Source organism: Podarcis raffonei, chromosome 9 (genome assembly GCF_027172205.1).
Source record: "Podarcis raffonei isolate rPodRaf1 chromosome 9, rPodRaf1.pri, whole genome shotgun sequence".
NCBI lineage: Eukaryota > Metazoa > Chordata > Lepidosauria > Squamata > Lacertidae > Podarcis > Podarcis raffonei.
Genome location: NC_070610.1, coordinates 18,576,534 through 18,603,934, shown reverse-complemented (window position 1 = coordinate 18,603,934; position 27,401 = coordinate 18,576,534). Strand labels below are relative to the sequence as shown.

General features: G+C 43.0%; 1 protein-coding gene across 5 annotated transcripts in view; it reads left to right on the top strand.

Moving 5' to 3' along the window:
- Positions 1-16,833: 16,833 nt before the first annotated feature.
- The window catches only part of RBPJ (recombination signal binding protein for immunoglobulin kappa J region), a 35,587-nt gene continuing 25,019 nt past the window's right edge, over positions 16,834-27,401 (top strand). Inside the window, exons 1-2 of one of the 5 annotated variants that reach the window (XM_053402357.1) lie at positions 16,877-16,911; positions 21,213-21,255. Coding sequence is in view for 1 of the 5 variants with exons in the window: in XM_053402356.1 (XP_053258331.1) it covers positions 16,892-16,911 (20 nt within the window). In the remaining 4 variants the exon portion in view is untranslated. Of the gene's footprint in view, positions 16,912-16,958; positions 17,038-17,882; positions 20,533-21,212; positions 21,256-27,401 lie in introns of those variants that run through there. The other 4 variants (XM_053402359.1, XM_053402358.1, XM_053402356.1 and 1 more) reach the window with 4 other exon arrangements.

Genomic DNA, 27,401 nt, shown 5'->3' with positions numbered 1-27,401 from the left:
GTTGATCTTACAGTGGTACCTCGGGTTACATACGCTTCAGATTACAGACTCCGCTAACCCAGAAATAGTACCTTGCGTTAAGAACTTTGCTTCAGGATGAGAACACAAATCGTGCTCCGGCGATGCAGCAGCAGTGGGAGGCCCCATTAGCTAAAGTGGTGCTTCAGGTTAAGAAAAGTTTCAGGTTAAGAACGGACCTCCGAATTAAGTACTTAACCCGAGGTACCACTGTACTGACATCCAACACCCTTTTAGAATGTGGCTTGGGGGGGGCGTTATTGGGTTACTGCTTTTGGTTTGCTTTTATATGTTGCGGTCTTGTTGTGAACCGCCCTAAGACCTCTGGGTACAGGGTGGTGTATAAGTTGAATTAATAATAATAATAATAATAATGATAGTAATAATATAGTGGTACATCTGGTTACATACTTAGTTCATTCCAGAGCTCCGTTCTTAACCTGAAACTGTTCTTAACCTGAGGTACCAGGTTAGCTAATGGGGCCTCCCGCTGCTGCCACGCCGCCAGAGCCCGATTTCTGTTCTCATCCTGAAGCAAAGTTCTTAACCCAAGGTACTATTTCTGGGTTAGCAGAGTCTGTAACCTGAAGCATATGTAACCCGAGGTACCACTGTAATAATAATAATAATAATAATAATAATAATAATAATAATAATAATAATACCTGGGAAGCAGCAGGAAGGGGCAAGGCATACATTTTGATAATTGTACAAGATCTCATCCATCCACAAGTCACATTTCCATGACCATTCTCACCGTCTGTGGGAATCTCACTAACTAGCAAAAAAATTTAAACCCAATGAGAGACCTCCTATTAGCCACTGGAGATTATTTAATCAGGAAGAAACTAGCAGATGAACATGAGAAGAACCCAGTTGAATCAGACCGACGTTCCACCTAATCTAGCATGAGGATCCCACACTAGCCTTGACTATTGCCATTAGCTTTTTTGCTCCGGCATTTGTAAAATCTATTTTTGTGTCCCATGCTTGTAAAAACAATGAGAGCTATTCAAAGCTGCTTTGGCAAGGCTTGGTTCAACTTGGAAGTAATAAATACGCTGGGTTGTATCCAAAGCTGTGTGAGTGGAGTTCTGTTTTCCCAGTGGGACTTACATTTCCTCTTCCTCCACCATATGTCCTCAGTCTGCTCTGGAGGGGCCCTCAACCCCCAAAGCTGATTTTGATGGTGCTGGAGGGATCAGGAAAGGAAGAGGAAGTTCCATGATACACATGGAAGTGGGATATCTACAGTCAAATCTAACAATGCATATTCTTGTCAATTAGTAAATCTAGGGGCTAACGACCATAGAGCTATAAATTTTTAGATAGGCGGATATAGACCATAAGAATGCAATCGGTGGAGAGAGAGTTCTGTTTGACGTCATTCCCCCTGCTTCCAGTGCAGGTGATAAAGGAAAAGCCAGTCCTTTGAGTTAAGTTGTGGGTGAACATATCAGACGACGCAGCGATTCTTCAAACCGCTCTTGTTTATTCACAGGCCAGGACAGAACTGAACTGAAGGGTTCAGTCAGCATGCTTATATAGAGCTCCAGTACAACGTTACTGTAACAACTTTCTAAAACTATCCAATCACTGAACACCACTTTCGATCCCTTATTTGCATAACTATCTACAGTATCCCCCTGCTGGCTCAGGGTGAGAACTTCAGTACATAACACTTTGGTTAATCTGGGCCATTTAGGACTTTAGAGGTGGAAACCAGTGGCACGCGGTCAGTGGACTGGAGGGACTAAGCTAGTCCTCTAAACGTTCCTCTGGCTCTTGCTTGCATGGACAGGCAGAGTCCCCCAAACCCTGGGCGGCCCCCGTGTGGAATAATGACTCAAGACAATGTGCTATGGGGTTAAAATTGGCCACAACTTTATTATGTTTCAGATGTGGGTAGACCTTGGCTCAGGCATTGGGTGCTTATCCTTCCTAGTCCCCCGCCGGAGATCTGGGGAACATCAGGGTTATCCGGTGTGTGTGGAGGATGGGCTGGCGCTGGAGAACATATGTTCAAGCAGAGTCGCAGGGGAGAGCAATGACAACCTCTAGGTGTACGGCCAAAGCCTCCCCTCAAACAGCGCCTTTAATGGGGAACCCTGGTATTGCCGCCGCAATGGAGGGGGGCATGGGTTACTGCTGCAGGTCCCCCCCCATTTAGGGAACACAGACTAAAGGATTCCGCCCAAGGCCTGATACCGCCAAAGTTGTGACGTTTTGCTACGGAAAAGGCAAACCGGCCAATGCAGGAGAATTCCTTTCCGGCCCTTCAACAGCGACCTTGACGTAGCAGCGCCCGCATACCTGTGAAGAAAAGGTTATCCTGCAAAAGAAGCCTTAACTGAGGGTGGGTAGGGTGGGAGAAGCTCTGTAGCCAACTCACGATTCCCAGGTAAGATCCTATCCCTATTGTGTGGGCAGGTAGTCCCTCCCCCTACCTGGCCTGATCACCTTGGCAACGCCTCCCCAGGCGGGATTGGGCAACTGGCTGAGGTAGGCGGAGACCTCCAGGTATCCCACCTGGGGGAGACGAAGCCAAGCCTGTGCTAATGGTGCCGCATAGGGTCCAAGGGGCTGCGCACAACCACACAAAGGGCGCCTCCCATTTAATGTGGGGAGTAAAGGTAAAGGGACCCCTGACCATTAGGTCCAGTCGTGACTGGTTGCAGCGCTCATCTCACTTTATTGGCTGAGGGAGCCAGCATACAGCTTCCGGGTCATGTGGCCAGCAAGACTAAGCCGCTTCTGGCAAACCAGAGCAGCGCACAGAAATGCCGTTTACCTTCCCGTCGGAGTGGTACCTATTTATCTACTTGCACTTTGACTTGCTTTCGAACTGCTAGGTTGGCAGGAGCAGGGACCGAGCAACAGGAGCTCACCCCATCGCGGGGATTCGAACCGCCGACCTTCTGATCGGCAAGTCTAGGCTCTGTGGTTTAACTCACAGCGCCACCTGCGTCCAATGTGGGGAGTAGTCATTCCTAAAGCCAGGGAAGCTTCTGCCCAGCTGACGGAAGGAGGTACTATGCTCATATCGTATCTTCTTCTCTTCTTTGGCAAGACATCATGCAGGCGATGTGGCACTCCCCCCCCCCCATTGCCCTCTCAGGTTGGCACCTCTGACCCTGTTTTCCTGCAAAAAAATTCACCGCATGCCCCTGGTTAAACCAGACCTCTGAGCTGCAAGTTGAGACCTGCTGCATGCTGGCAGCTTCTAGGAGACACAGGTGAGAGCTTCTGAGTGCAGGATGGGCACCAAACCTGGACAATCTACCTCAGAGGGAGCACTTCGTGACTCCCGCTAGAAGTGCTATCCCTCCTTTAACATCCCATGCACCCCAGTGACACCTATTTATTCACTTTTTTGCATCAGTGGTTTATTGCATTTTTTAAAAATTACGTATAACAACAGCAATAAATAATAATAGAAACCGAGGGTGGTAATTTTCAAAAATACATTATTTTGTAACGTCTGTGCTCTCTGGGATAAAGATTCAACTGACTTTCCCTACTTTATCTGAGCAGAGAAAAGCGCATTTTGCTGTTTTCAGCTCAATATTATTATTTTTCTGTAGGCTGACTCATATTCTCCAGTCTTTTGCCCTTAGGGAAGATACAAGGAAATGATGTAATGCCTCAGACATGGGCCTTATTCTGCCTGTATTTTTAGTTACCCTGTATAAATCGCATTATAACAGAAGGCAAGCTTCTCTTTGATAACTGAGGGGGTGGAGTGGGACGGAGCACCATTCAGATGGAACTGTGCACTATAGGGATGCCCAGATATCCTGGGATTTTCTTGGCGTGCCTTTTTAAAGCATGCAATAGTTTCTACAGTTAGTTACTACAGCTGCGTGGTAAATATTAATTTCCTTACGTAGAGGTGGAAATGGGTTTTAAAGGTCAGTTTATGGAAAGATGTCAACTCCAGGAAATTCAAAGAGGAAAGTTTCCCCTCCTCACCCTTTGCACCCCCAAGATACCTTTTTGGAGTTTAGGGGCTCTTCTGAGCAGTGGGGTAAAAGTTGGGGCTGAATTGTCCCAAATCAAGTAGGATTACCCAGCTTGAGTCATTCTTCCCTTCCTCTTCACCCTATCCCACATGGTTCAGAACATGAGTAGGCAAACTAAGGCCTGGGGGCCAGATCCGGCCCAATCGCCTTCTAAATCTGGCCTGTGGACAGTCCGGGAATCAGTGTGTTTTTACATGAGTAGAATGTGCCCTTTTATTTAAAATGCATCTCTGGGTTATTTGTGGGGCCTGCCTGGTGTTTTTACATGAGTAGAATGTGTGCTTTTATTTAAAATGCATCTCTGGGTTATTTGTGTGGCAGAGGAATTTGTTCATTTTATATATTTTTTCAAAATATAGTCCGGCCGCCCACAAGGTATGAGGGACAGTGGACCGGCCCCCTGCTGAAAACGTTTGCTGACCCCTGGCTCAAAAGGATCTCCCAAACCTTTGGAGAGACTTTTCCTAGGGTTAAGATGTCTGCAAAGGAGGGAAAATGTTTGTTTAGTTGCCTTTTTTTTTATTTGGATGTAGAATAGATTAGAATAATCCAAAACATCCAGAGCTCATTCTGAACAGAAAGGCTTGAGGGGATAGCAAAGTGCCTGTAGATTTTTGGTCGAAAATGTATAGAATGCTTTTGGAACCACATACAAAGGATGAACAGGTTAAATCTGTAATGATACACTGGGCGAGGGATTTGGGGCATAATATCCAACTTTCAGATTGGGAAAGGTTATGGAAAACTAATTTGAAATTCTCAGTGTGCTGTATATTGAAAGAAAACTATATGAAAATGATGTACCAATGGTACTTGACTCTCAGTAAGTTAGCAAAAATGTATAAGACAGGTACAAATATCTGCTGGAAATGTAAAGAAAAAGAAGGCACCTTTTATCATATGTGGTGGTCTTGTAAGGTAATAAAAGCATTCTGGGAAATTATATATAATGAGCTGAAAAAGATGCTCAATTTTTATTTAAAACACACCAGAGGCTTTTCTATTCTAGGTGCTGATATTCCAAGGGAGCAAATTAAACTGTTGGACTATGCCGAGATGGCAAAACTGACTGGAAAGCTCAGGGACCAAGAAGACCAAAACTTTAACAAAGAATGGGGAAATTTTATAATTTACCTTGGAGACCACCGTAAGCATATGAAAACATTAGCAGGACTGCAATAACACTCATTATGTAGCAAGTACTATGGGGATAATGGAGTTATATAAAACTGAAAAAGATGCAGTAGAAAAGGTTTAATAATAGGACCCACAGAGGGGAAGGTGGGAAGTCCAGAGATTCGGATGTTTATGGTTGTATTGTTATAATTTTATACTTGTAAAATCAATTTTTTTAAAAAATTAAGTGCTCATAGATTTTTACCCTGCATAGCCTGATGCTCTGAATGGAAATTAAGAAATTGGATAGTTCCTTTTGAACAGGAGCAGGGAAGGAGGATAGCCTTGCAGACGGACTGTCTCTGGGGACTGGTAATAGGATAAAGGGCCTTTCACCTCTAGGTCACTGATCTTAATGTGGCCAGAATGCACAACGGCTGAAAGTCATTACCGTCTGTTGAGTAGCCTCTGAGGTAGGACTCTTTGTTCTCTCAGAGTCCTTCCAAGTGGCCAGGTGGCCGTGACAGAGAAAATCATTACAGTCGATCGGTAATATAATTTATGCAATTCGCAGCAGCCTCAGCAAGAGCAACAAATGAACTTGAAAACTGGGCTGATGCTCTTTACTAAGGCAACACATACTGGGTAGATACAAGGAAACACAGTATTTGGGGTACAAATACCTGCTGGAAATGTATTTTGTATTTTCTTTTGTTGTAAATATGTATGTTTTCTAATTTGTACTTAATAAAAATTAATTTTAAAAAAGAGAGAAAGAAGGTACCTTTTACCACATGTGGTGGACCTGTAAGGCAATAAAAGCATTTTGGGAAATAATATATAATGAATTTTTAAAAATATTTAAAATAACATTTATAAAAATAAACCAGAAGCGTATTTATTAGGAATTGTAGGTACTGTTATCCCAAAGGAGTAGAAAAGACTTTTTATGATTTGAAAGAGTGATTGGTCCAGGAATTTGTGTCTTTTTGGGATCTAACAAAGGAGGAGGTGGAATCTACAATTGTAAAGGCCTATAGATTTGGACCTAGAGGTAAAAAGGACTCAAAAATTTTAAATGATTGCATGGTAGTCTTCCAAACAAAGGATCAAAGAGATAAAATTCTGGGATTGCATTACAAGAAGAATTTTGAAGTACAACACCACTCAATTGTTTTGTTTAAAGAAAATCCAAAAAATTTCTTAGCAAAAAGGAATAACTATTTAGATCTTACAAGTGCTTTGAGAAGAAAAAAACATCTTTTTTTAAATGGGAATTTCCACAAGGCATTTCATTTAAATACCAGCAAAGGAAAAATCGACTCAGGTGAATTGAAGAAAAGAGAAGATTCTTGGAAAAGAAAGCTAGGGATTTTGGATTTGACACAGGAGCAGGAATTGATTCAAGGGGTGCAGCTTCGGGAACAGGATCAGAACTTGGGGCAGGAACTGGACCGTCAGATTTGGACTGAGTGGCAAACTAAGCTATTGGACTATGCCAAAATGGCAAAACTGACCAGAAAGCTCAGGAACCAAGAAGACCAAAACTTCAAGAAAGAATGGGGAAAAAATTATAATTTATTAAGGAGACCACTGTAAGCAGATGAAAACATGAGCAGTAATGTTTGTAACTTGTAATGTAGCAATTATAATGGACAATATGGAGAAATATAAAACATGGATTATGAAATAATATGCAGTTGAAAAGGTTAACAAAAGGACCCATGGAGGTGATGGTGAGAAGTCTGGAGATTCTGTTGTTGTTGTTTAGTCGTTTAGTCATGTCCGACTCTTCGTGACCCCTTGGACCAGAGCACGCCAGGCACTTATGTCTTCCACTGCCTCCCACAGTTTGGTCAAACTCATGTTGGTAGCTTCAAGAACACTGCCCAACCATCTCGTCCTCTGTTGTCCCCTTCTCCTTGTGCCCTCCATCTTTCCCAACATCAGGGTCTTTTCCAGGGAGTCTTCTCTTCTCATGAGGTGGCCAAAGTATTGGAGCCTCAGCTTCACGATCTGTCCTTCCAGTGAGCACTCAGGGCTGATTTCCTTCAGAATGGATAGGTTTGATCTTCTTGCAGTCCATGGGACTCTCAAGAGTCTCCTCCAGCACCATAATTCAAAAGCATCAATTCTTTGGCGATCAGCCTTCTTTATGGTCCAGCTTTCACTTCCATACATCACTACTGGGAAAGCCATAGCTTTAACTATACGGACCTTTGTTGGTAAGGTGATGTCTCTGCTTTTTAAGATGCTGTCTAGGTTTGTCATTGCTTTTCTCCCAAGAAGTAGGCGTCTTTTAATTTCGTGGCTGCTCTCACCATCTGCAGTGATCATGGAGCCCAAGAAAGTGAAATCTCTCACTGCCTCCATTTCTTCCCCTTCTATTTGCCAGGAGGTGATGGGACCAGTGGCCATGATCTTCGTTTTTTTGATGTTGAGCTTCAAACCATATTTTGCACTCTCCTCTTTCACCCTCCTTAAAAGGTTCTTTAATTCCTCCTCACTTTCTGCCATCAATGTTGTGTCATCTGCATATCTGAGGTTGTTGATATTTCTTCCGGCAATCTTAATTCCGGCTAGGGATTCATCCAGCCCAGCCTGTTTCTTTGTCCATGGAGTTTTCTTGGCAGGGATACTGGAGTGGCTTGCCGGTACCTCCTCCAGGTGGATCACGTTTAGTCAAAACTCTCCATTATGACCTGTCCATCTTGGGTGTCCTGCTCGGCATAGTTCATAGCTTCTCTGAGTTATTCAAGCCCTTTCGCCACGGCAAGGCAGTGATCCATGATGGGGCCGGAGATTCTAGAAGTCTTTAAATATGGATATGTATTTTGTATTGTTGTAACTCTACACTTGTAAAATCACATAAAAATCATTACACACAAAAAAAAGGAAACACAGTATTAGGTGCATGGTAGCTACAAGAGAATTTGAACAGCAATGTATAGAGAACCCAGTAGGGCCTCATGAAACAAGAGCCATTCGAATATTTGCAGTTTCAGTTATGTCTGTCTGGGTTAACTTCATATGCTGAAATTGGGGGTTGCATTACCAGGGGCATCTAATCTGGGTGTCAGCAGAACCAGCCTTTTTTCTTTTCTTTTTGCAGAGCCAGCCTTATCATTAGGGTAAGACATCTCTCACGACAGCTCTATATATATATATATGGCTGCGACCACCAATTTCTAGCTGAGGACCATTTCCCCCTTCTCCGTCCCTACCTTGACACTTTGTTCCTCTCTCCATCCCATTAGAGCCTGAAATGTTCAGGCCACAATTACCTCCACTGCTTCAAGCACCTCCTTTGTGATGCATATTAACTTGGGGTTATGTTTCCTTTGTTGGAGACGTGCGGCTTGTGTCCCAGGAGCAGGTTTGCTTTATTGTTCTTGCAGATCTGTACTGCTGGGTGCAGCTCAGCGGAAGCCATCAAATTTGTGCCTGACTGATGCTGACCTGGACAACTGCTCAGACCCCCAGCAGATGGTGGTACAGGGTCTCCATCGAGCTGGAACTAATAGCCTGCGCTGTTTCTCTTTTTGTTTCTGAAAAGAAGCCGGGCTGTGAGTTGCCCTCCTTTCTGTGACAACAGCTGTATACATGGCAAAAGCTGGCAAAATGCTAACTGTCACTTCAGGGGCGTCTTTGCTGCCGTTAAGAATAACTCCTGGACAGTCAAAATCTTGTCCGAGCAAATTTGATGCGGATGCTTGCGGTTCTTCACACTGTGAGCTGGGACGGGATAGGAGGCTGGGAGTCGCTTCCCAACTCAGGTCCAAACCGACGGGTGTTAAAAGGAGAAATAAATGAAAACCACCACACGCATTCCCCTTTCCTGCATAATATTTCTTCACAGCTTTAGAAGACCACAATAAACCGTTTCAGCATTAGCTGTGCCCTTTCTCTTTGGGAAGTTATTTGAAAAGCCTGAGGGCACTGAATCCATTACTGTCCTGCCAAAAAGCAAAACGAAGGATTCTCTTGAAAAGCAATACATATCTCACTTCAGTTGTTGTTGTTTCCCCACCTTACTTGCCGGCAGGACTCAAGGCGCCTTACAATTAAAATAGAAACAACTAAAAACATATATTTAAAAAGCAATAATCAAAAAAAAGATTAAACATCAGTGGAATTAAAATATATACACATAACCCTCAGTAGGCTTTAAGGAAGAGTTGACTCACATTTAAAGCACATTTAAAGGACTGTAATTTGTTGAGAATGCTGGAAATGGTAGCTCTATGTGGTAGAAACTTCCCATATTTTTTATTTTTGGGGGGGCGGGGGGAAGTCATGTGCTTTAAATGTGTTTTGAATATGCTTTAAATTTATACAGTAGATCTGCTAACCAGTGCTGAGATTAGCATTCCAGACTATCTCCTCTAACTCTGTCCTCTGCCTTGGCCTTAGATTTGCCTTAAATTTCCACAAGATTCTCATCACGAATAATGATCTGTTGTTTTGTAGCACTATAACATGTAATAATTACAATTATTAAATTCCATAAAAACCTGCACCTCTGTGAATTCCAGATTCTTTCTAGACAGCTGGTGTGTTTGTGTTTGACAGAAGGATTTGGGGACCACAAGAGAAGGGCATTTGAATGGGAAATGCGTTGGCAGCAGCAAAGGCTCCATAATTACTGCAAATGGGTGCGCAGAGTGTGACAGATTTGACAACACCCTTGGCTACAGGAAAATTTATTCAGCACCATAATGAGGTAACTAGTAATCTTTTTTAAACTTCTCCCCCTCAACGCAGTGCTTCTCAGACTATCTGGCTAGCGAAGCTGTCTTTCCTCCTGCAGTGTGACCAATATCACATTTGGTCCCTGAAGCCTTCCGCCCAACCTGGGCTGTGGTGGTGGGGTCACCGAGGACTGGAGGACCCATTCTGCAGACCACCACTTTGAGCAGTGATGCACTAGTGAGACTCTCCAACTGCAGTGGTTGCCATAGTTCTCAAGAGACAATGGAGTGAAATCAAACTGCTGTTGTTGTTGTTGTTGTTGTTTAGTTGTTTAGTCGTGTCTGACTCTTCATGACCCCATGGACCGGAGCATGCCAGGCACTTCTGAAAGCTATGGTTTTCCCAGTAGTGATGTATGGAAGTGAGAGCTGGACCATAAAGAAGGCTGATCGCCAAAGAATTGATGCTTTTGAATTATGGTGCTGGAGGAGACTCTTGAGAGTCCCATGGACTGCAAGAAGAACAAACCGATCCATTCTGAAGGAAATCAGCCCTGAGTGCTCACTGGAAGGACTGATCGTGAAGCTGAGGCTCCAATACTTTGGCCACCTCATGAGAAGAGAAGACTAGAATCATAGAATCATAGAGCTGGAAGAGACCACAAGGGCCATCGAGTCCAACCCCCTGCCAAGCAGGAAACACCATCAGAGCACTCCTGACATATGGTTGTCAAGCCTTTGCTTAAAGACCTCCAAAGAAGGAGACTCCACCACACTCCTTGGCAGCAAATTCCACTGTCGAACAGCTCTTACTGTCAGGAAGTTCTTCCTAATGTTTAGGTGGAATCTTCTTTCTTGTAGTTTGGATCCATTGCTCCCTGTCCGCTTCTCTGGAGCAGCAGAAAACAACCTTTCTCCCTCCTCTATGTGACATCCTTTTATATATTTGAACATGGCTATCATACCACCCCTTAACCTCCTCTTCTCCAGGCTAAACATGCCCAGCTCCCTTAGCCGTTCCTCATAAGGCATCGTTTCCAGGCCTTTGACCATTTTGGTTGCCCTCCTCTGGACACGTTCCAGTTTGTCAGTGTCCTTCTTGAACTGTGGTGCCCAGAACTGGACACAGTACTCCAGGTGAGGTCTGACCAGAGCAGAATACAGTGGCACTATTACTTCCCTTGATCTAGATGCTATACTCCTATTGATGCAGCCCAGAATTGCATTGGCTTTTTAAGCTGCCGCGTCACACTGTTGGCTCATGTCTAGTTTGTGGTCAACCAAGACTCCTAGATCCTTTTCACATGTAGTGCTCTCAAGCCAGGTGTCACCCATCTTGTATTTGTGCCTCTCAGAGGACTCCCTGGAAAAGACCCTGATGTTGGGAAACATGGAGGGCACAAGGAGAAGGGGACGACAGAGGACGAGATGGTTGGACAGTGTTCTCGAAGCTACGAACATGAGTTTGAGCAAACTGCGGGAGGCAGTGGAAAGCACCGAAGTGACCTCACCAAGGTGCAAGCCTGGGCAGTTTGTATGGAGGTCATGGACTACCCAGAATACAAGAACCCCTTATTGGCCTCGCTGATGGGGTCCAAAGGAAAGCAGAGCAATATGTTTGGCGCCAGCTTGGCTGCAGGAGTTGCTGGAAGGAGGAGTATAAGGCACCATCCAACTGTCTTAGGGTCTCCATTCTGGATTTGTGTAGTGTTTACTCCTTAACATTTTCTTCTCCACACAGTAGCAGAGGTTTAGGAGCAGACTTTTCCTTCTCCTAGATGAGTGACCTTTCCAGGTTGATAAGTTCCACCTGCCCCTCGCTTCCCTCCACAGCACATGCAGAAACCACCTTCTAGACCATTGGACAAACTCTTGGTCTTGTCCACTCATGTCTTTGCATGCAGGGGAAGTCCCCAATTCACTAAAAGTTTGAGACTCATCGGAAACATTCTTTCATATGTGGGGAACTTGTAAAGGGGTAAAAGAGTATTGGGAAATGATCCATAATGAGTTAAAAAAATAGTTTAAAAGTACCTTCTCAAATAGGGACGTGGGTGGCGCTGTGGGTTAAACCACAGAGCCTAGGACTTGCCGATCAGAAGGTTGGCGGTTCGAATCCCCGTGACGGGGTGAGCTCCCGTTGCTCAGTCCCTGCTCCTGCCAACCTAGCAGTTTGAAAGCACATCAAAGTGCAAGTACAGTGGTACCTCAGGTTACATACTCTTCAGGTTACATACGCTTCAGGTTACAGACTCCGCTAACCCAGAAATAGTGCTTCAGGTTAAGAACTTTGCTTCAGGATGAGAACAGAAACTGTGCTCCGGCGGCGCGGCGGCAGCAGGAGGCCCCATTAGCTAAAGTAGTGCTTCAGGTTAAGAACAGTTTCAGGTTAAGATCGGACCTCCGGAACAAATTAAGTACTTAACCAGAGGTACCATGGTAGATAAATAGGTACTACTCCGGCGGGAAGGTAAATGGCGTTTCCATGCACTGCTCTGGTTTGCCAGAAGCAGCTTAGTCATGCTGGCCACATGACCCGGAAGCTGTATGCCGGCTCCCTCGGCCGATAAAGCGAGGTGAGCGCCGCAACCCCAGAGTTGGCCGCGACTGCACCTAATGGTCAGGGGTCCCTTTACCTTTAGCTTCCCAAAAAACTCAGAGTCCTTCTTTTTGGGGAGAATTCATGCTGAAATACCCAGGTGTCCAAAAAGTTTATTTATGTATGCTACTCCTGCGGTCTGTGTTTTGTTAGCCCAAATATGGAGAACGAGTGAGGTCCTAACCAAAGAAGAATGGCAACTCAAGTTGACAGAATATGCACAACTTGCACACTTAACATATAGAATAAGAGAACAAGAAGAACATATGTTTAAAGAAGATTGGGAAACATTAGGCAGCATTAAGATAAATTCAACAGTGTAAATAAGTTTTGGTGGATGTAGTAATGGAATACTGAATGGTATAGTTTTTTGTAAAATATGCAGGGATTTATGATATGTAAAATGAACCATGGAAAGAGAAGGGAAGTCACTGATATCTTAAGGATGTAAAATGAGTATTTTAAAAGGACCCCTGGATGGTTCAGTCCAGTCAAAGGCAACTATGGAGTGCAGTGCTCATCTTGCTTTCAGGCCAAGGGAGCTGGCGTTTGTCCACAGAAAGCTTTCCGGGTCATGTGGCCAGAATGACTAAACTGCGTCTGGCACAACGGAAACACAGCAACAGAAACCAGAGCGCACAGAAAAGACGTTTACCTTCCCGCTACAGCGGTACCTATTTATCTACTTGCACTGGTGTGCTTTCAAACTGCTAGGTTGGCAGGAGCTGGGGCAAAGCAACAGGAGCTCACCCTGTTGCGGGGATTCAAATCGCCGACCTTCCATTGGCAAGCACAAGAGGCTCGGTGGTTTGCTACAGCACTACCTGCGTTCCTTACCTTTAAGCAAGTAACCAGGTTGCATACCTGCTCTGAGAGTGACTGAAAAATCCAATCACACCCAGCATAACAATAAGGCAGAATTACTACCTGCTTTTCCCATTGAGTCTCATTCAAAGAGTGAAGAGCAATGAATCCTGCATATATGCAGCAGGAACTTTCCTTGGCAGACAAAGACTTGGGGCTTGCATCAGATTTATTTTGTGTGCCCTGCAGTTTGAGAAATTCTTCCAGGGCAAATGCTTTTTTCAATTACAAGCAAATATTCAAATGAATAAATGCTAGCATTGTGTGTGTGTGTGTGTTGGGGTGTGTGTGTAATGCTTGAAATGTATTAAAGGCTCACCTATTTTTTTTCATCCTGTTTTCCTCCCAGTTGGATTTAAGGCACATAAATTAAAGGCCCCTTAAAATTATCACCTAGAGACAGTTTATGGCAAAAATCCAGAAGCCATTCATAGCTGAACTGAAGCAGCATGAGCCCAGAGGGAGGGATACGTATTTTCAAAAAGAGAACTTAAAAGGATTATGGATTGTTTCATGAACTTTAAATAGAGGATTTGCAAAAGTCCACTGAATGCAGGAAATGTTCCTTGAATGGAACCAACTTCAGTAATGCAGATACGACAAAGAGCGGGAAAAACTTCATTTTATTCATTTTATATATTTACACCTCACCCTTAAATTAAAATAGAGGGAAAATCGAGGTTGGTTAGCTTGCCATAAATAGAATTGGTTTTAGCACAGTTCACATAAATAGGAGAAATACAAGTTTTTTCACAGACATTACACAAATTAGCGCGTCTTTTTTTTAAACACAAGTGTATTGATAGTAGACTTGAATGCAAAAAACCCATATTTTTTAATGTATTTAAACACAAACCCACACACCTTTCACTTTCTCCTCGATTAATAGTATTAAAAGTTATTTTCTGCTCCTCTTAAGCTTGGGGAAATTTCTCCCCAGAGGCTCACCTCGTGTCTTCATTATATATCTGTAGGTGCCAGGCTAAAACGTTTCCCTTCAACCAGACGTTCGCCTGATGAACATTTATGGCTTTTTAAATGTGTTTGTGGAGCTTATTGGTTTGTTTTTGTTTTACGATGTGTCCTGTGTTCTCATTTTGTATTTTTCTGTTGTGAACAGCCCCAGGGTTTTCAAATGACGGGCGGCAAACAAATCTAAAAATAATAGTAATAGCAAAATAAAGTGAAAGTCAAGTCCTTCCGCCTTAAGTGGAAATGGTAATTATATTGAGGGTCCAATGGAATGAATATCATGACAACTAGTAAATTCTTATCTGCTGCAGCCTTCATCTGCCTTACCAGCCATTGTAATATACCATTTGTTATCTTCCACCTATCTTGCAATTGAGGACTTGGATCATTCTTTGTCTAGCTCCTCCCCTTTGACCTTACCGCCTTGGGTGACCCTACTGGGAGACTCCCAAGGGCTTCGCTCACAAGGGTCATAGGAACGTGCAAGCCCACTCACCACAACAAGGTGACGATCCAGCGAGTTGAGTTTGGGGTGGGTTTTTGGAAGAAGCAATGGTTCTTCTACATCAACTTTGTTGAACTGGTCATGTTGTGTGGATGCCTGAGCATTGTCTTCCGAACTTAAAAATGGAAAGCGTAATGCTGGTGGTCAACAAAAGAGGTTTAAAGACTCTCTCAAGGCAAATCTAAAAAAATGTAGTATAAACACTGACAATTGGGAAACACTGGCTGTTTGTGCTCCAGTTGGAGAACAGCCTTTACCTAGGTGTCATGGACTTTGAAGATGCTTGAACTCAGGATGCAAGGGAGAAACTTGATAGGAGGAAGGTACGTTTAGCAAACCCTCACCAAGCTCAACACCAAGCTGGAAACCTATTTCCCCACTGTGGAAGGACGTGTGGATCCAGAATTGGCCTCCACAGTCACTTACAGACTCGCTGTTAAGATTGTGTTCATGGAAGACAATCTTACTCAGCTAGGAGTGATTGCCAAAGAAGAAGATATTGAGGATCGCTGCCCACGCCCAACTGAGCTCACTCTCCCTATTGCAACTAACAAGGCTGACTTAGAGGCAATTCATCAGTGACCCAAATGATGCACAACACATGCAGGCTTACCCAAATGTAATTAAAAACCAGTTAATCCAATTTTTAAAAATGCACCGGGGTAGTCTGTGGTAACCTGAGGGGAGGGATGCAAAATGCAGGTTTAAGAAACACACACAAAGGACCCTTTTGTTTAAGTTCCTTCTCAATCATTGTAGGTTTCCTTCTCTCTCCTAAAACACCTCATGCGGCTGCCTCCATGTCTGCAGTTCGGAGTACACTCCTTCCCGCCCCCCTTCATGCTGTCTGAAATGGTCCCATCCAATATAGACATGGAAGCATGGGAACGACTGTGGAACATGGATATAAAATTTACAGCATGTTATGGTCTAAGAGAAAATTATATGAAAACGATACATTGATGGTATCTAACACTGAGTAAATTGGCAAAAATGTATAAATCTAAATCAAACAAGTGTTGGAAATGTAAAGGGAAAGAAGGTTCTTTTTATCATATGTGGTGGTCTTTTAGTAAGATTAAAGCTTACTGGGAAATGATATATAATGAAATGAAAAGGATGTTTAAAATAATGTTTGTAAAAAAACAACAACCCCAGAAGCTTTTCTTTTGGAAATTATAGGGACAGAACTACCAAAATTGTATAAAAACTTATTCATGTATGTGACTACAGCGTCAAGAATGCTACTTGCCGCAAAATGGAAAGAAGCAGAAGTCCCAGCAAAGAATGGATACAAAAACTTATGGAATATGCAGAAATGGCAAACTTGCCAGAAGAAGAATAAATCAAGATATTATTTTTTTTTATAAAGGAATGGAAATGGTTTATGGAATATTTACAGATAAATTGTAAACAGATAAGAACATTTGCAGGATTGTTGTAATAACATGCAGTTTCATAAGAGTATATATTTAAAGAATATGAATAAATGAGTAAATTAAGTTAATTTGGAATAAGCAGAAGATATTAAAAATAAATTTAAGGAACAGCAGAAAGGGGGAAGGAGGTCAAGTTTTGAAATGTCAAAATGATTGTAAAATCAGTGAAATGCTATAAACCTAAAAAGTATATATAATTTTTTTTTAATGAATGAATGAAATGGTCTCGCCCGCGGCCCTACGCGAATGGTTCGGTCCGTTCTCTCCCACGCCGAAGGCTCTGCGCTCGCTCGGTCAGGCGTAAAGGGAATCCCCCTCCTGCCCCGCCTCCTTCCTATGACCGCCCTTCTCGCGATATCCTTTCTCCGCTTCCCTCCAAGAGATCTCGCGAGTCTTCGGGCCGAGTTCCCACGCCTGTTGTGTCTGACTTCTGAGACGGGAGAGCGACACAGACCCCGTCAGTGTGTGTGTGCGTAAGTGACGTGAGCGAGTGGGCGGGGATTTCCGCACGCCCCGCCCCCTTTTCGCTCCTTTGCGGTTGCGATAAGCTTGTCCTCTCCCCCGCGCGCGCGTGCGCGCTGCTGGTTTCCGCGGGGAGGCGCGCGCGACGGCTACCTCGGCTCCCTTCTCGCGAGAGTAGGAGTTTTAGCGAGAGTTTGTGGAAGATGGCGCCTGTTGTGACAGGGTGAGTGCGGGGGGGGGGGGTGGCTCTCTCGACATAGTTCCTCAGGGGCCCGTTTCCTTCCCGTCCCTCAGCCGGCCTGCCCGGCTCTCGCCCCTCCGCCGCCTGTTCCTCGAGCTCCGGATTCGGGTGGGGTCTCCTTTCTCCTCACGACCGCTGCCGCTTCTCCGGTTGCGGGGGAACCGGAACGGTGCTGGTGGTGGTCGGTGGTGGTGGTGGTTGTGGGGAGGCCGAGTCGCCTGGGTCCTCGACGGGCCGGGGGTCCGGGTGGCGGGAAAGTCCCGCCTCGAGCCTCGTCGTTGTGGGGAAGCGCTTCTCGACGCGCGGAGCTCGTCGCTGTGGGGAGAAGCGGGGGGCTTCTGTGGGGAGAAGAGGCAAAACACCCCCCACATGGAAACTGCCTGGTCCTGCGTCTCTCCGGCTCAGTGGTGTTAACACCCCCCCAAAAAAAAAGAGAGGGGGGAGGGAAAGCGCTCTAGAGTAAAAGTCACTTCAGGGGCTCTGAGGAACTTGGCACGTCTGCGCGGCTCTTGACTGCTTTTACTTTGGGGGTGCATCTTACCATCTGCCTTATGCAAGGAGGAATTCCATCGTGTTGCCTTGACACTTGCGTGGTGCTCGTGTTGGTGGTGCCTGGAATGAAGCGCAGCCCCCCCCCCCAAAGTGAGAGCTGTCACTTCAAGCCCCCCAATGCCCTGCATGGTTAAGCTATCCTCCGTGTGTTGCATTGCATAACTAACTTCCCCAGCTTCCTTGCAGTGCAGTGCAGGTTGTTGCGTGAAGTTGGTTGGATTGAAAGCAAAGGCTCCCGTATCTTTGCTTTGTGGTGTGTGGTTAATGGGAACGTCCTCCTAGGTGAGTTGAGCTTTGGGTCTTAGTGACATACTGAGCATGTTCCGGTTTTCCTTGAAGGGGCCCTAACTCTTACTTTCAGGGTTGTGGTTTTGAGCCCTACAGTGGGCCAAAGGTTTGCAGGGGGTTGGACTCTGTGATTCTGTCTCAGAAGCTGATGATGCCTTTATGTGTTGCTTCATGAGGCCCTCCAGTCTGCATTAAAGGTTGCTGCTGCATATCACATGTGTGCTTGACTTAAGTTATGGGTTGTCTTCTGGCGACAGCATCAGTCCATTGGGGCTTAGAGTTAGCCTTCAAGGTAGCCGGTCTCATTTAGGTCACATGATTTCATAGAAAGCAAATGATGCTTTTTGGTGATTGGGTAGGAATTTGTTGTATAGAGATTTCTGGTGTTCAGACATTACAGAAACAATCTCCTGTTCCAAACTCCGAATGTGTCTGCAGTCTTACGCTATAATTTGCGAAGTGAAAGTATACCACCTCTATTAATTATGGAATTTACTTCTACAAAGTGTCTTTAAGATTAGTGTGCTGATAGCTTGATTGAAAATATCAGAAAAGTCCTTCAAGAAAGTCACTTTCTAATACGCTTTAGTATCACAGTATGCAACTAATATGTTGCTCCCTTCCCCTCCAAAGAAAGCAGGAATTGTTTCTTACAAATTTCAAATTATTTAAGGTTTTAGAGTCGGGGTGTCAAGATGAAAGTAGGCTTGGACTATTTGATTCAGCTATTCTGTGGTTTATAGATTCTTTTTATTCTGGTCATGTATTCAGGGTACGCGTTTTTACTGTTGAGTATAAATTGCTCCTAACATTCTGAACTGAAAAGTAGTTCTTTCTAGCTTTAGATTGTTACAAATTCAAATTGCTTGTAAGTGAAGGCAAGGTAAATGTGTTCCTCAGGATCTAGTTCTCTGATTGAATAAGTATCGAGTATTGCACTGAACAGTTAATTATTATGATGTTAATATTCCTAGATCTATTTCTGACACAAAGTTAACATCAAAAATCTTGTGGAATATGTTCTTCTGTCAGTATATTGAAAAGTCATAAAAAGTAGTACCTTGCTAATTGAGAGCTACTGTTTTGTGCAGACAGAATTTGACTTCTTTCCCACCCTGTTCTTCACACTTTGGGCCTCTTCTGGCTGGATCTTAGTTGCTGCTTTATCACTATAAAAATAACTTACATATTATTGGGCACTTTGTCATACATAATTTAATATTTTATGTAACACTTCCATTGTGCAGATGCTATGCTGAGACCATTATTAGAGACATAGGTATCATTTTCTTAAGCAGCAGTGCAGCATATTTGGAGAAAATTTGATTGATGGGAGGCTTTGAAATTTATTTTGAAACCTAAGGAGAAATTCCATCCGGTGAAAAATAATGCATGGCAGATACACACTTAAGAGGGATGATGGACACCAGCAGGAATATTGGGGGGGGGGGCATTGCCATGCTTTTATAAGATGAACAGCATGCATTCATATCCAAGGATTTAATTTGGTGATACCACATTTTTATAGCGACATGGGTGGCACTGTGATCTAAACCACAGAGCCTAGGGCTTGCTGATCAGAAGGTTGCTGGTTCGAATCCCTGCAACGGGGTGAGCTCCCGTTGCTCGGTCCCTGCTCCTGCTAACCTAGCAGTTCGAAAGCATGTCAAAGTACAAGTAGATAAATAGGTACTGCTCTGGTGGGAAGGTAAATGGCGTTTCCGTGCGCTGCTCTGGTTCACCAGAAGTGGCTTAGTTATGCTGGCTACGTGACCCAGAAGCTGTACACCAGCTCCCTCGGCCAGTAAAGCAAGATGAGCACCGCAACCCCAGAGTCGTCCACGACTGGACCTAGCGGTCAGGGGTCCCTTTACCTTTTTCTAATCAGTATTTGTCTGAATACTGTACCCTCTGTAAACTTGTGGAAACAACAATGAAGAACTTGGACAGGTTGCAGAGAGAAGAGGGACATTTGGAAGCTTAGAAAACTGCTTTGCAATGTGAGGTTCCTGCGGCAAAATATTCCTAGGGCAACCGTTCAACTGTACCCTATAAAGCAAGGGTGGGCTGAAGGTAGATCAAGATCTACTGGTAGATCTTCGACTGATTGTCAGGGTTTTGTACTTTCAGTTGTTTAACAGTACCAGCAAAAATTAGTTTCTTTGCTAAATTAAGACTGCTGAAATAAATAAAAGTAACCGGGAATGTATTTTTGCAGGAAAGGGTTAAAATATCAGTGTTGTTTTGGACTGAAAACCAATTCCTAGGTTTCGAATGTGCTCAGAAGCATCCCCCTATTTTAAAAAAACAACAACCCTATGTCTCTCTTGCACCTAGCTCTCTTGAGTAGATCTTGTGGCGCTAACAGAGAACAAAGTAGACCCAACAAACCTCAAGTCTGTCCACTCCTGCTCTAAAGTATTTGAAGACATGGTATATTTGAGGATGGACTCTTCTGTATTCATTTTCTAGTGGCCCACCAGTCATTTATCAGCAACGAAACAGCTTCCTCAGTGGAAGGGGATTTGGAAGCAAAGAAATAATATGAGAGTGCAAGTATTACTTCTCCTTGCCTCTATCTGTCATCAGGCAAGTTGACTACCTGCCCCAAATAAAAGTACAACTTGTGCATATATACAGGTAGAGGGGGTGACAGCACACAGAGATGAAGGGCACTGGACTCTTTCAACTGTGCTTGAAGAGTTAACACCTGAAAGAGTAACCAGATTTCTAAATGTCCCAAGTGACGGAAGTTTGATACTGGTAAGCTTGTAAGAGACTGCTTAGAACAAAAAATTATAGCTGTAAACTTGTGATGTGTTGCTTGTAAAAGTTGCCTCTCTGATCAGAATACTGTATTAAATTGGTTTACTTCCCCCCAAATAAATCTTGACTTGGTTCAGTTTTTTTAAAAAAGGCATTGGTTTCTTCTTATTTATTTAACCAATTTATAGGCCACTTGATCCTTTACACATCTATATGAAACTCATACAAAAATGTCTCATAGTTTTTTAGAGACTGCCAAGTTTGTAGAGTAGATAGTGCTTTGTAGCCTTTTAAGTATTGTCCCACATTTGTAAAAAAAGTCTTACATGGCAAATATGAATTCCTTTTGTGTGAAGAGGTAAGAAGGCTTCTATAATCTGGATCAGTAGTTCTGTGTTTTCTCAGGCTGTTGATACATCACAGATTACTTATACTGCCATGTGGAGGCAAGCAGGTAGGCTTGTAATTCTTGTGAGGTTGTTTGCGAGCCTTTATCAGGGCATATAATGGTTTGTGTCCAGTGTATCTAAGAAATGTCCTCCTTCTTTATGTTCTGTCTTGCACACCAAGATTTATCAAGAGTATTTTACTGACTGAATTAATTTTGTGCCGTGGAATCAGGGTGTTTATAAAGAGTTTAATTGCTTGACTCATAACTAGGAATCTCTTCTTCCTAGACATTTATTGGAGCCTAAACTGAGGATTTTTCAGAAATACTAAGTAAGTCTTCATCATTATTGTGTCTGCTATTTGATAGTTGAGGTTAGGTAGCACAGAGCTTATTTGCATGTATTTACTTTCTGCTATAAAACCCCATTACAAGTTTAATTGACTGTGAATTAAGTTTGGCTACCCACTGAGATTTGTAGTTGGTCATGCTAAAAATGTGAATAAACAAATAAGCACCTCTTTTTTTTATTCAAAGGGAATGGTTAGGAAATTGGCTGTACAGTACTACAAGTGTTGATTACCTGGTATCTTACTGTGTTTAGGCACTGTACAGCTATTGAATATATTCCTGAATATAATAACAGTAAAACAAATGAATGAAATAAGATGATGTGCTAAAAAGAGTGGATTTGATAACAGCAGTAGTTGTGGGATCCACAGTATAAACTTACTACCAAACTTATTAACTTTTCTGTCTTCAAATGTAGATAATTTTTATCATTGAAAAATATGATAGTATTACCTGTTTGTTTCTGCATTTGGAACAAAACTTTGTGAACAAAAATATATTTACACAATCCTTTGAAGTTCTGACCTTAAATCTTCTCTCCAGTAGCATAAGTCATGAGCCATTGCTTTCACAGTTAATTTGGTATAGGCTTCCCTCCCCACTTCCTATTAAACAGTACAGAATGGGGAGGAATTAGCAAAAGCGGGGGAATGGGTTTGTGGCTGATCTAGTGTGGCTTTAGAAAAAATAACCGAACTATTGTCAAATGAAGTAGATTCAGTTCCCCACTGAAGCTGGGTAACTTTTATATGCATCTTATAGGTTATCATCAGTGTTAGAAACTGAGATATGAAAGCTAGCAGCTAAATGGCACCTTAAACCTAGGTTATGGGCGCAACAATGGAATGTCTAGGCACACTTCTTTTACAAGAATACAAAGCTGAAAATGAATGAACAGCTAAAATCTTAATATTCATTTTTCACATGCTCTAGTCCTCATCTGAAGACTGCAAAAAAAGAAAAAGAAAGCCATGCTTCCCCTGTCCACCTCCCTAATATTCTTAAGAGGGTCTCTCCTATAGTCTGCAGAGAGTGACTGGAAGTGGAGAGGCAGAAAAAGATCCTCCTTTCCTTCCACTCTGCAGTTTTAATCTGAAATGTTAGGCACAGTACTGCGCCCGAAGCTCAGAAACTGCTCACGCTAATGAAATTCCTTGTCGCAAAATGTGCCTAGAACACTGGTTATCATGATATTCATTTTAGAAAGTTCTTTATGAACTTTTATATTTATTAAATGCTGTAAAAACTAGGAAGCGTTATAAGGAAAGCTTTCCTGAGGGAATAGAGAACAGAACAGACTGTCAGATTACCTGATTAAAGAGAGGGGTATGAATGGAGCAGGCAAGAGTGTATATGTATGCTTTTCATTAGCATCTGAGAAGCAAGGTGGCAGCTGTTGGAACAAAGTTTTTGAACTCAAGTGATATACATTCTTGTGTATTGTTGCACATCATCTCGGGCACTTAAAAGTGGATTGGTAATTCATAAACACAATTAACATCACCTTGCCTGTTCTGCTGCTTCTAGTTATTGTTGTCATTGATGATTTAGATTGGCAGGTGTTGTCATAATGAACTATTATTTCCTTTGTCTTGTTCTTTGGATTGGTAATCTTAGTTGGTGACTAGAGACTAGGTTTTGTAACCTGCTATGGAAAGCTCTTCAGTGTTTGACTTAAATAGCTTCTGGAATGCTCAGGCAGGTTACACCACATAAAACCAGCAGGAAACATGCTCTCTCTAATTTACTGTTCAGAATTTGTACTAATAAATGTATTCACCGTTGTGAAGCAATCCTTAAAAAAAATTACTCTTCTGTATTGCCTTGTGCCATGTTGAAGCAGTGATCACTCTAAGACACTGGGGCAAGAAGTATGCTTATAAGTATAAAGTGCACAAGCTATTTAGAGTTTTTTAATTTAAAACCATCCCTTTAAAACATGCCTGTTGTGTGTCTTTGAAGAAGTGTGTTAGCTAATTGGGATCCTGAAGCATTCCATTATATGTACAACATTAATATTACTTTATGTTGCAGGAGTGGAAATATGCGCAGGAGCTAAGAAACCTTAGGATTTGGGTCATAATTGGATGGTAGAACCTGGATGTCAACTCTGAATTACTGATTATCACATTGCTCTGTTTTTAAATACAAGCTGTAGAAATTAGAGGGTTCCAGGTGTGTACCTGGGATGGTACACACCAATCCATTAAAATAACACTTTAATACAAGAAAATCATAAAACCAAAAATATTAATAGAACAAGGGTCAGAATATCGGGAGGTTACTAAAAATATAATAATTCAGCAGCAGCCTAGCTCTTTGAGTAATCATTTCTATAAGCCTAAGAATACTAATGCATCACAATATGATGCCTAAAATCAGCTAGCATAAGGAACAATCTTATCCCCATGGAGAAGGAATTCCATACCTTTTGTGCCACAACAGATAAGCCCTGCTCTTCATAACTACACTGCAGAAAATAGCTGTAAATAGAACTATTGGGTAGGGTCTCTTCCAGATCTTATGCCATTGGTTGGTAGGTACTAGGGGAGCTGTATAGAATTTTATAGACAAATGTTAGTACCTTAAATTTGACTCAGTAGCAAATAGGCAGACAGTTCAGGTATCAAATAGGCAGTCAGCAGCCTCTTCTGCACCACCTGCAGCTTCTGGACAGACTTCAAGGAAAGTCTCACAAAGAGCACATTGCAGTAGTTTAAATGAGAGGTTACCAGAGTATGTATTAACATAGCTGAGCTATCAAAGTCCAGGAGCAACTGTAGCTGGGGAACAAGTCAGAGCTGGACATATACAGTCCTTGCCATCTGGGCTTCAAGGACATATGCAGTCCTTGACGCTATCTGGGCTTCAGGTGATAGCAGTGTTTTGCCAAGAGCTATTTACCTGCTCCTTCACGGTGAGTACAACTCAGTCCAGAAAGGGCACTCTACCCAACTCCAGATGCAGGTGGTGCTGTGGTCTAAACCACTGAGCCTCTTGGGATTGCTGATCAGAAAGTTGGCGGTTCGAATCCCCGCAAGGGTGTGCTCCCGTTGCTCTGTCCCAGCTCCCACCAACCTAGCAGTTCAAAAGCACGCCAGTGCAAGTAGATAAATAGGTACCTCTGCGGTGGGAAGGTAAACAGCATTTTTGTGTGCTCTGGTTTCCGTCATGGTGTTCCGTTGCGCCAGAAGCAATTTAGTCCTGCTGGCCACATGACCTGGAAAGCTGTCTGTGGACAAACGCCTGGTCCCTCAGCCTAAAAGCGAGATGAGCGCCCCAACCCCATAATCACATTTGACTGGACTTAACCATCCAGGGGTCCTTTACCTTTATGTTTTTACTGATGACATAGTACTTCAGATCCCAGGATGACAAACTTTAAAAAGCATTGGAGACAAAATAGTACCCTATGGAACCCCACAGCACAAGTGCTGGGGAGCTGAGCTGCTACAGTCTGGTACTGGTCCTGCAGATAAGAAGAGTAGAGCCCTGTATTGTGGTGCCTCTAGCTCCTAATCCACAGAACTCATGCCAGTCAATATTATGGTTGGTTCTTTCAAAAGCTGATGAGAAGTCAAGGAGAACTAGCACGGTCTCACTCTCCTGATAAAAAGGTCACCAATCGGGGTGACCAAGGCCATTTCCATGCTGAACCTAGGCCTGAAGCCAGAATGAAATGGGTCTAGATAATCTGCTTCATCCAGACACACCTGGGACTGACTAATCACTACCTTCTCAATCATCTTGCTCCCATAAGGGACATTTTTGACTGTGTGGTAGTTACCTAATATCACTATATCCATGTAGGACCTCCTGACAAGGAGCCTCACCATCTCCAGAGCAATTGGCTGCACCCTCTTCATCATAGAGAATCAATCACTCCTTAGACCCACTCTCAAGTTGTTCCTGGGTGGCTTTTATTTGCCATAATGGACTTAATTTTTTCAAATTGCTACTGTCTTCATGTCTTAAGAGGCCTTGGAGTGACTAACAATAAATTTATTTATTTTTAAATACTATTCTGAAAGTGCTAGGAAAATATTTATAATCATTTCTGTAGTGGGATCTTGAAGAATAAGTTAAACAGGCTTAGGTTAAAATAATTTTTGGTTTTTATTGGAGCTTGCTTTTGCTGATATTCTGTCTTCCTTTGGTGTCTAAGCTCCCCCATCTGGCAACACATTGCACTTTTCTTGGCTTTCTGCATCTGACAGTGGTTGGTAGCAAATTCCTTTCTATAATATTACATTACTGCACCACCACGACCACAGGAAACCTGTTAGGTTTCCAAGCACTTTTAAGAGCTTAGTGAAATATTTGGATTTGGGTGAGAGGATGAGCTGCTCCAATGCTGGATTAGTCATGCAGCAAGGTTAAATGACCTGCTTCAGGTGGTATTGGGGAGGTCGCAGGTAGATGAAGTCAGGAATTAGTGTCTGTCTGTCTGGTTTAGAATTTTTTGTTTAAAGTATTGGTCTTAGAATGGGGCCTGTGCCTGGATAGCTCAGTTGGTTAAAGAGTGTTACTGATACTGTAATGCCAAGGTTGCATGTTTTATCCCTGTATGGGACAGTTGTATGTTACTACACTGCAGGGGGTTGGACTACATGGTCCTGAGGATCCTTCCAACTCTATGATTGTATGATTCTTTGATTTCCAATTAATTTCAGCCAGCAACATGTGTTAAGACATCCCTGGACAGCTGGCATTTTGTTTTTAGACAGGAATCCCCTTCCTGTCTGTCTGGGTTGACATTAACCCCTCATTCAGATAGAGACATGTGCTGTCTTGTTCCAGCTGTACTTAGTGACTGCATGTTGCTATGCAATTCCTGGGTTTCCAGTCAGCTGGGTACAGCAACAAGGTGTAGGAAGCAGGTGATTAACAGCTGATCAGAATGGTGTACTGCCCCCAGGGAGGCAAGGGTAGGGTTGAGCACAAGTGCCACCCCAATTCTCTGCTCCATAGAAAATGGTGAATTTTGTGGAAACATTTCAGCTGCTGTGGATCCTTTTTCTTTAGCTTAAAAAAAACCTTGCAGCTACAAGTGGAGCTCCTCTCAGTAGTTGGCAGGTGGTGGCTGCTAGTTTCCTTCTTCAGAAAGTCCTGGATGCATTAGCCACTTGCTTATTTGTGAAAACTTGTCCCCCCCACCCACCCCCGAAATTCCTAGAATGATACTGCATTCAGGAAAGTTGCGGGAAGTGTGTTGACAGATGGGGGTGGGGGAAGCTAAAGAGAAGAGCTCTGATATTGCCACTGTTTTACACAATATTTTGAATGAATTTAGAATTACTACTGAGCATGGCATGTCATTATTGGTCCATTTACCTTTATGTGCTGAAGGCTGTTACCTACAGCAAAAGTTGAATATGGGAAAATAAATAAGTATTGTCATTTTAAACATTTCTGGAATTTAAAAATATTTATCTGGGTGAACAACACGGATTAGAAATTCATGAAATTATTATCGGATATATTGGTTTGCTTATACAAGTGCTACCACTTCAGACCAATTTTAATTATTTCATTCAAACATTCATTTACTTTTTTGGGTCATGACTTGAGTGTAGATGAATTATTTGATTAACTTGGGTGCTTTGTCTTGGAAAAAATGTAATTGTTTCTGGTTGGAGCAGTGTGCGCGCTCTGCCTTGGGCTGAATTGTAGCATGAATGAGGTGGCAAAGCTTTTGGAGTTCACTGGAACTCCTACTGCCACTTTTAAAAAAATTGAAATAGTTATTAGAGTGATTCACTGGGTGCTTTGTCTAGGATTAAATTCCTTTTTCATCTGCTGGATTTTGTTGCTGTTTTACCAAGATATGGGTGAGTGAGCTGAATGGAGTTGCTCTCTCTCAGTTCTGGTCTTCTGGGTGCTTGTTTCAGAATCAGCATAGATTAGAGGGTTGGGGAGAAGCAGTTGCTGTCTTCTACAAGAATTCTGCCTCTCCAGTCTTCCTGTTGGCTTTGAGTGCCAGTTTCGAGTGTTTGTATATTATGTTACATACTCAGGAAGCATTAGGATCCTAATGTATCATCCACTCCACTGATCACCAGTCTCTTTAGCTGAGCTGGGAGTCATAGTCTCAGATTTGGGGTTGAGGACTGCTGGGATGATTGCC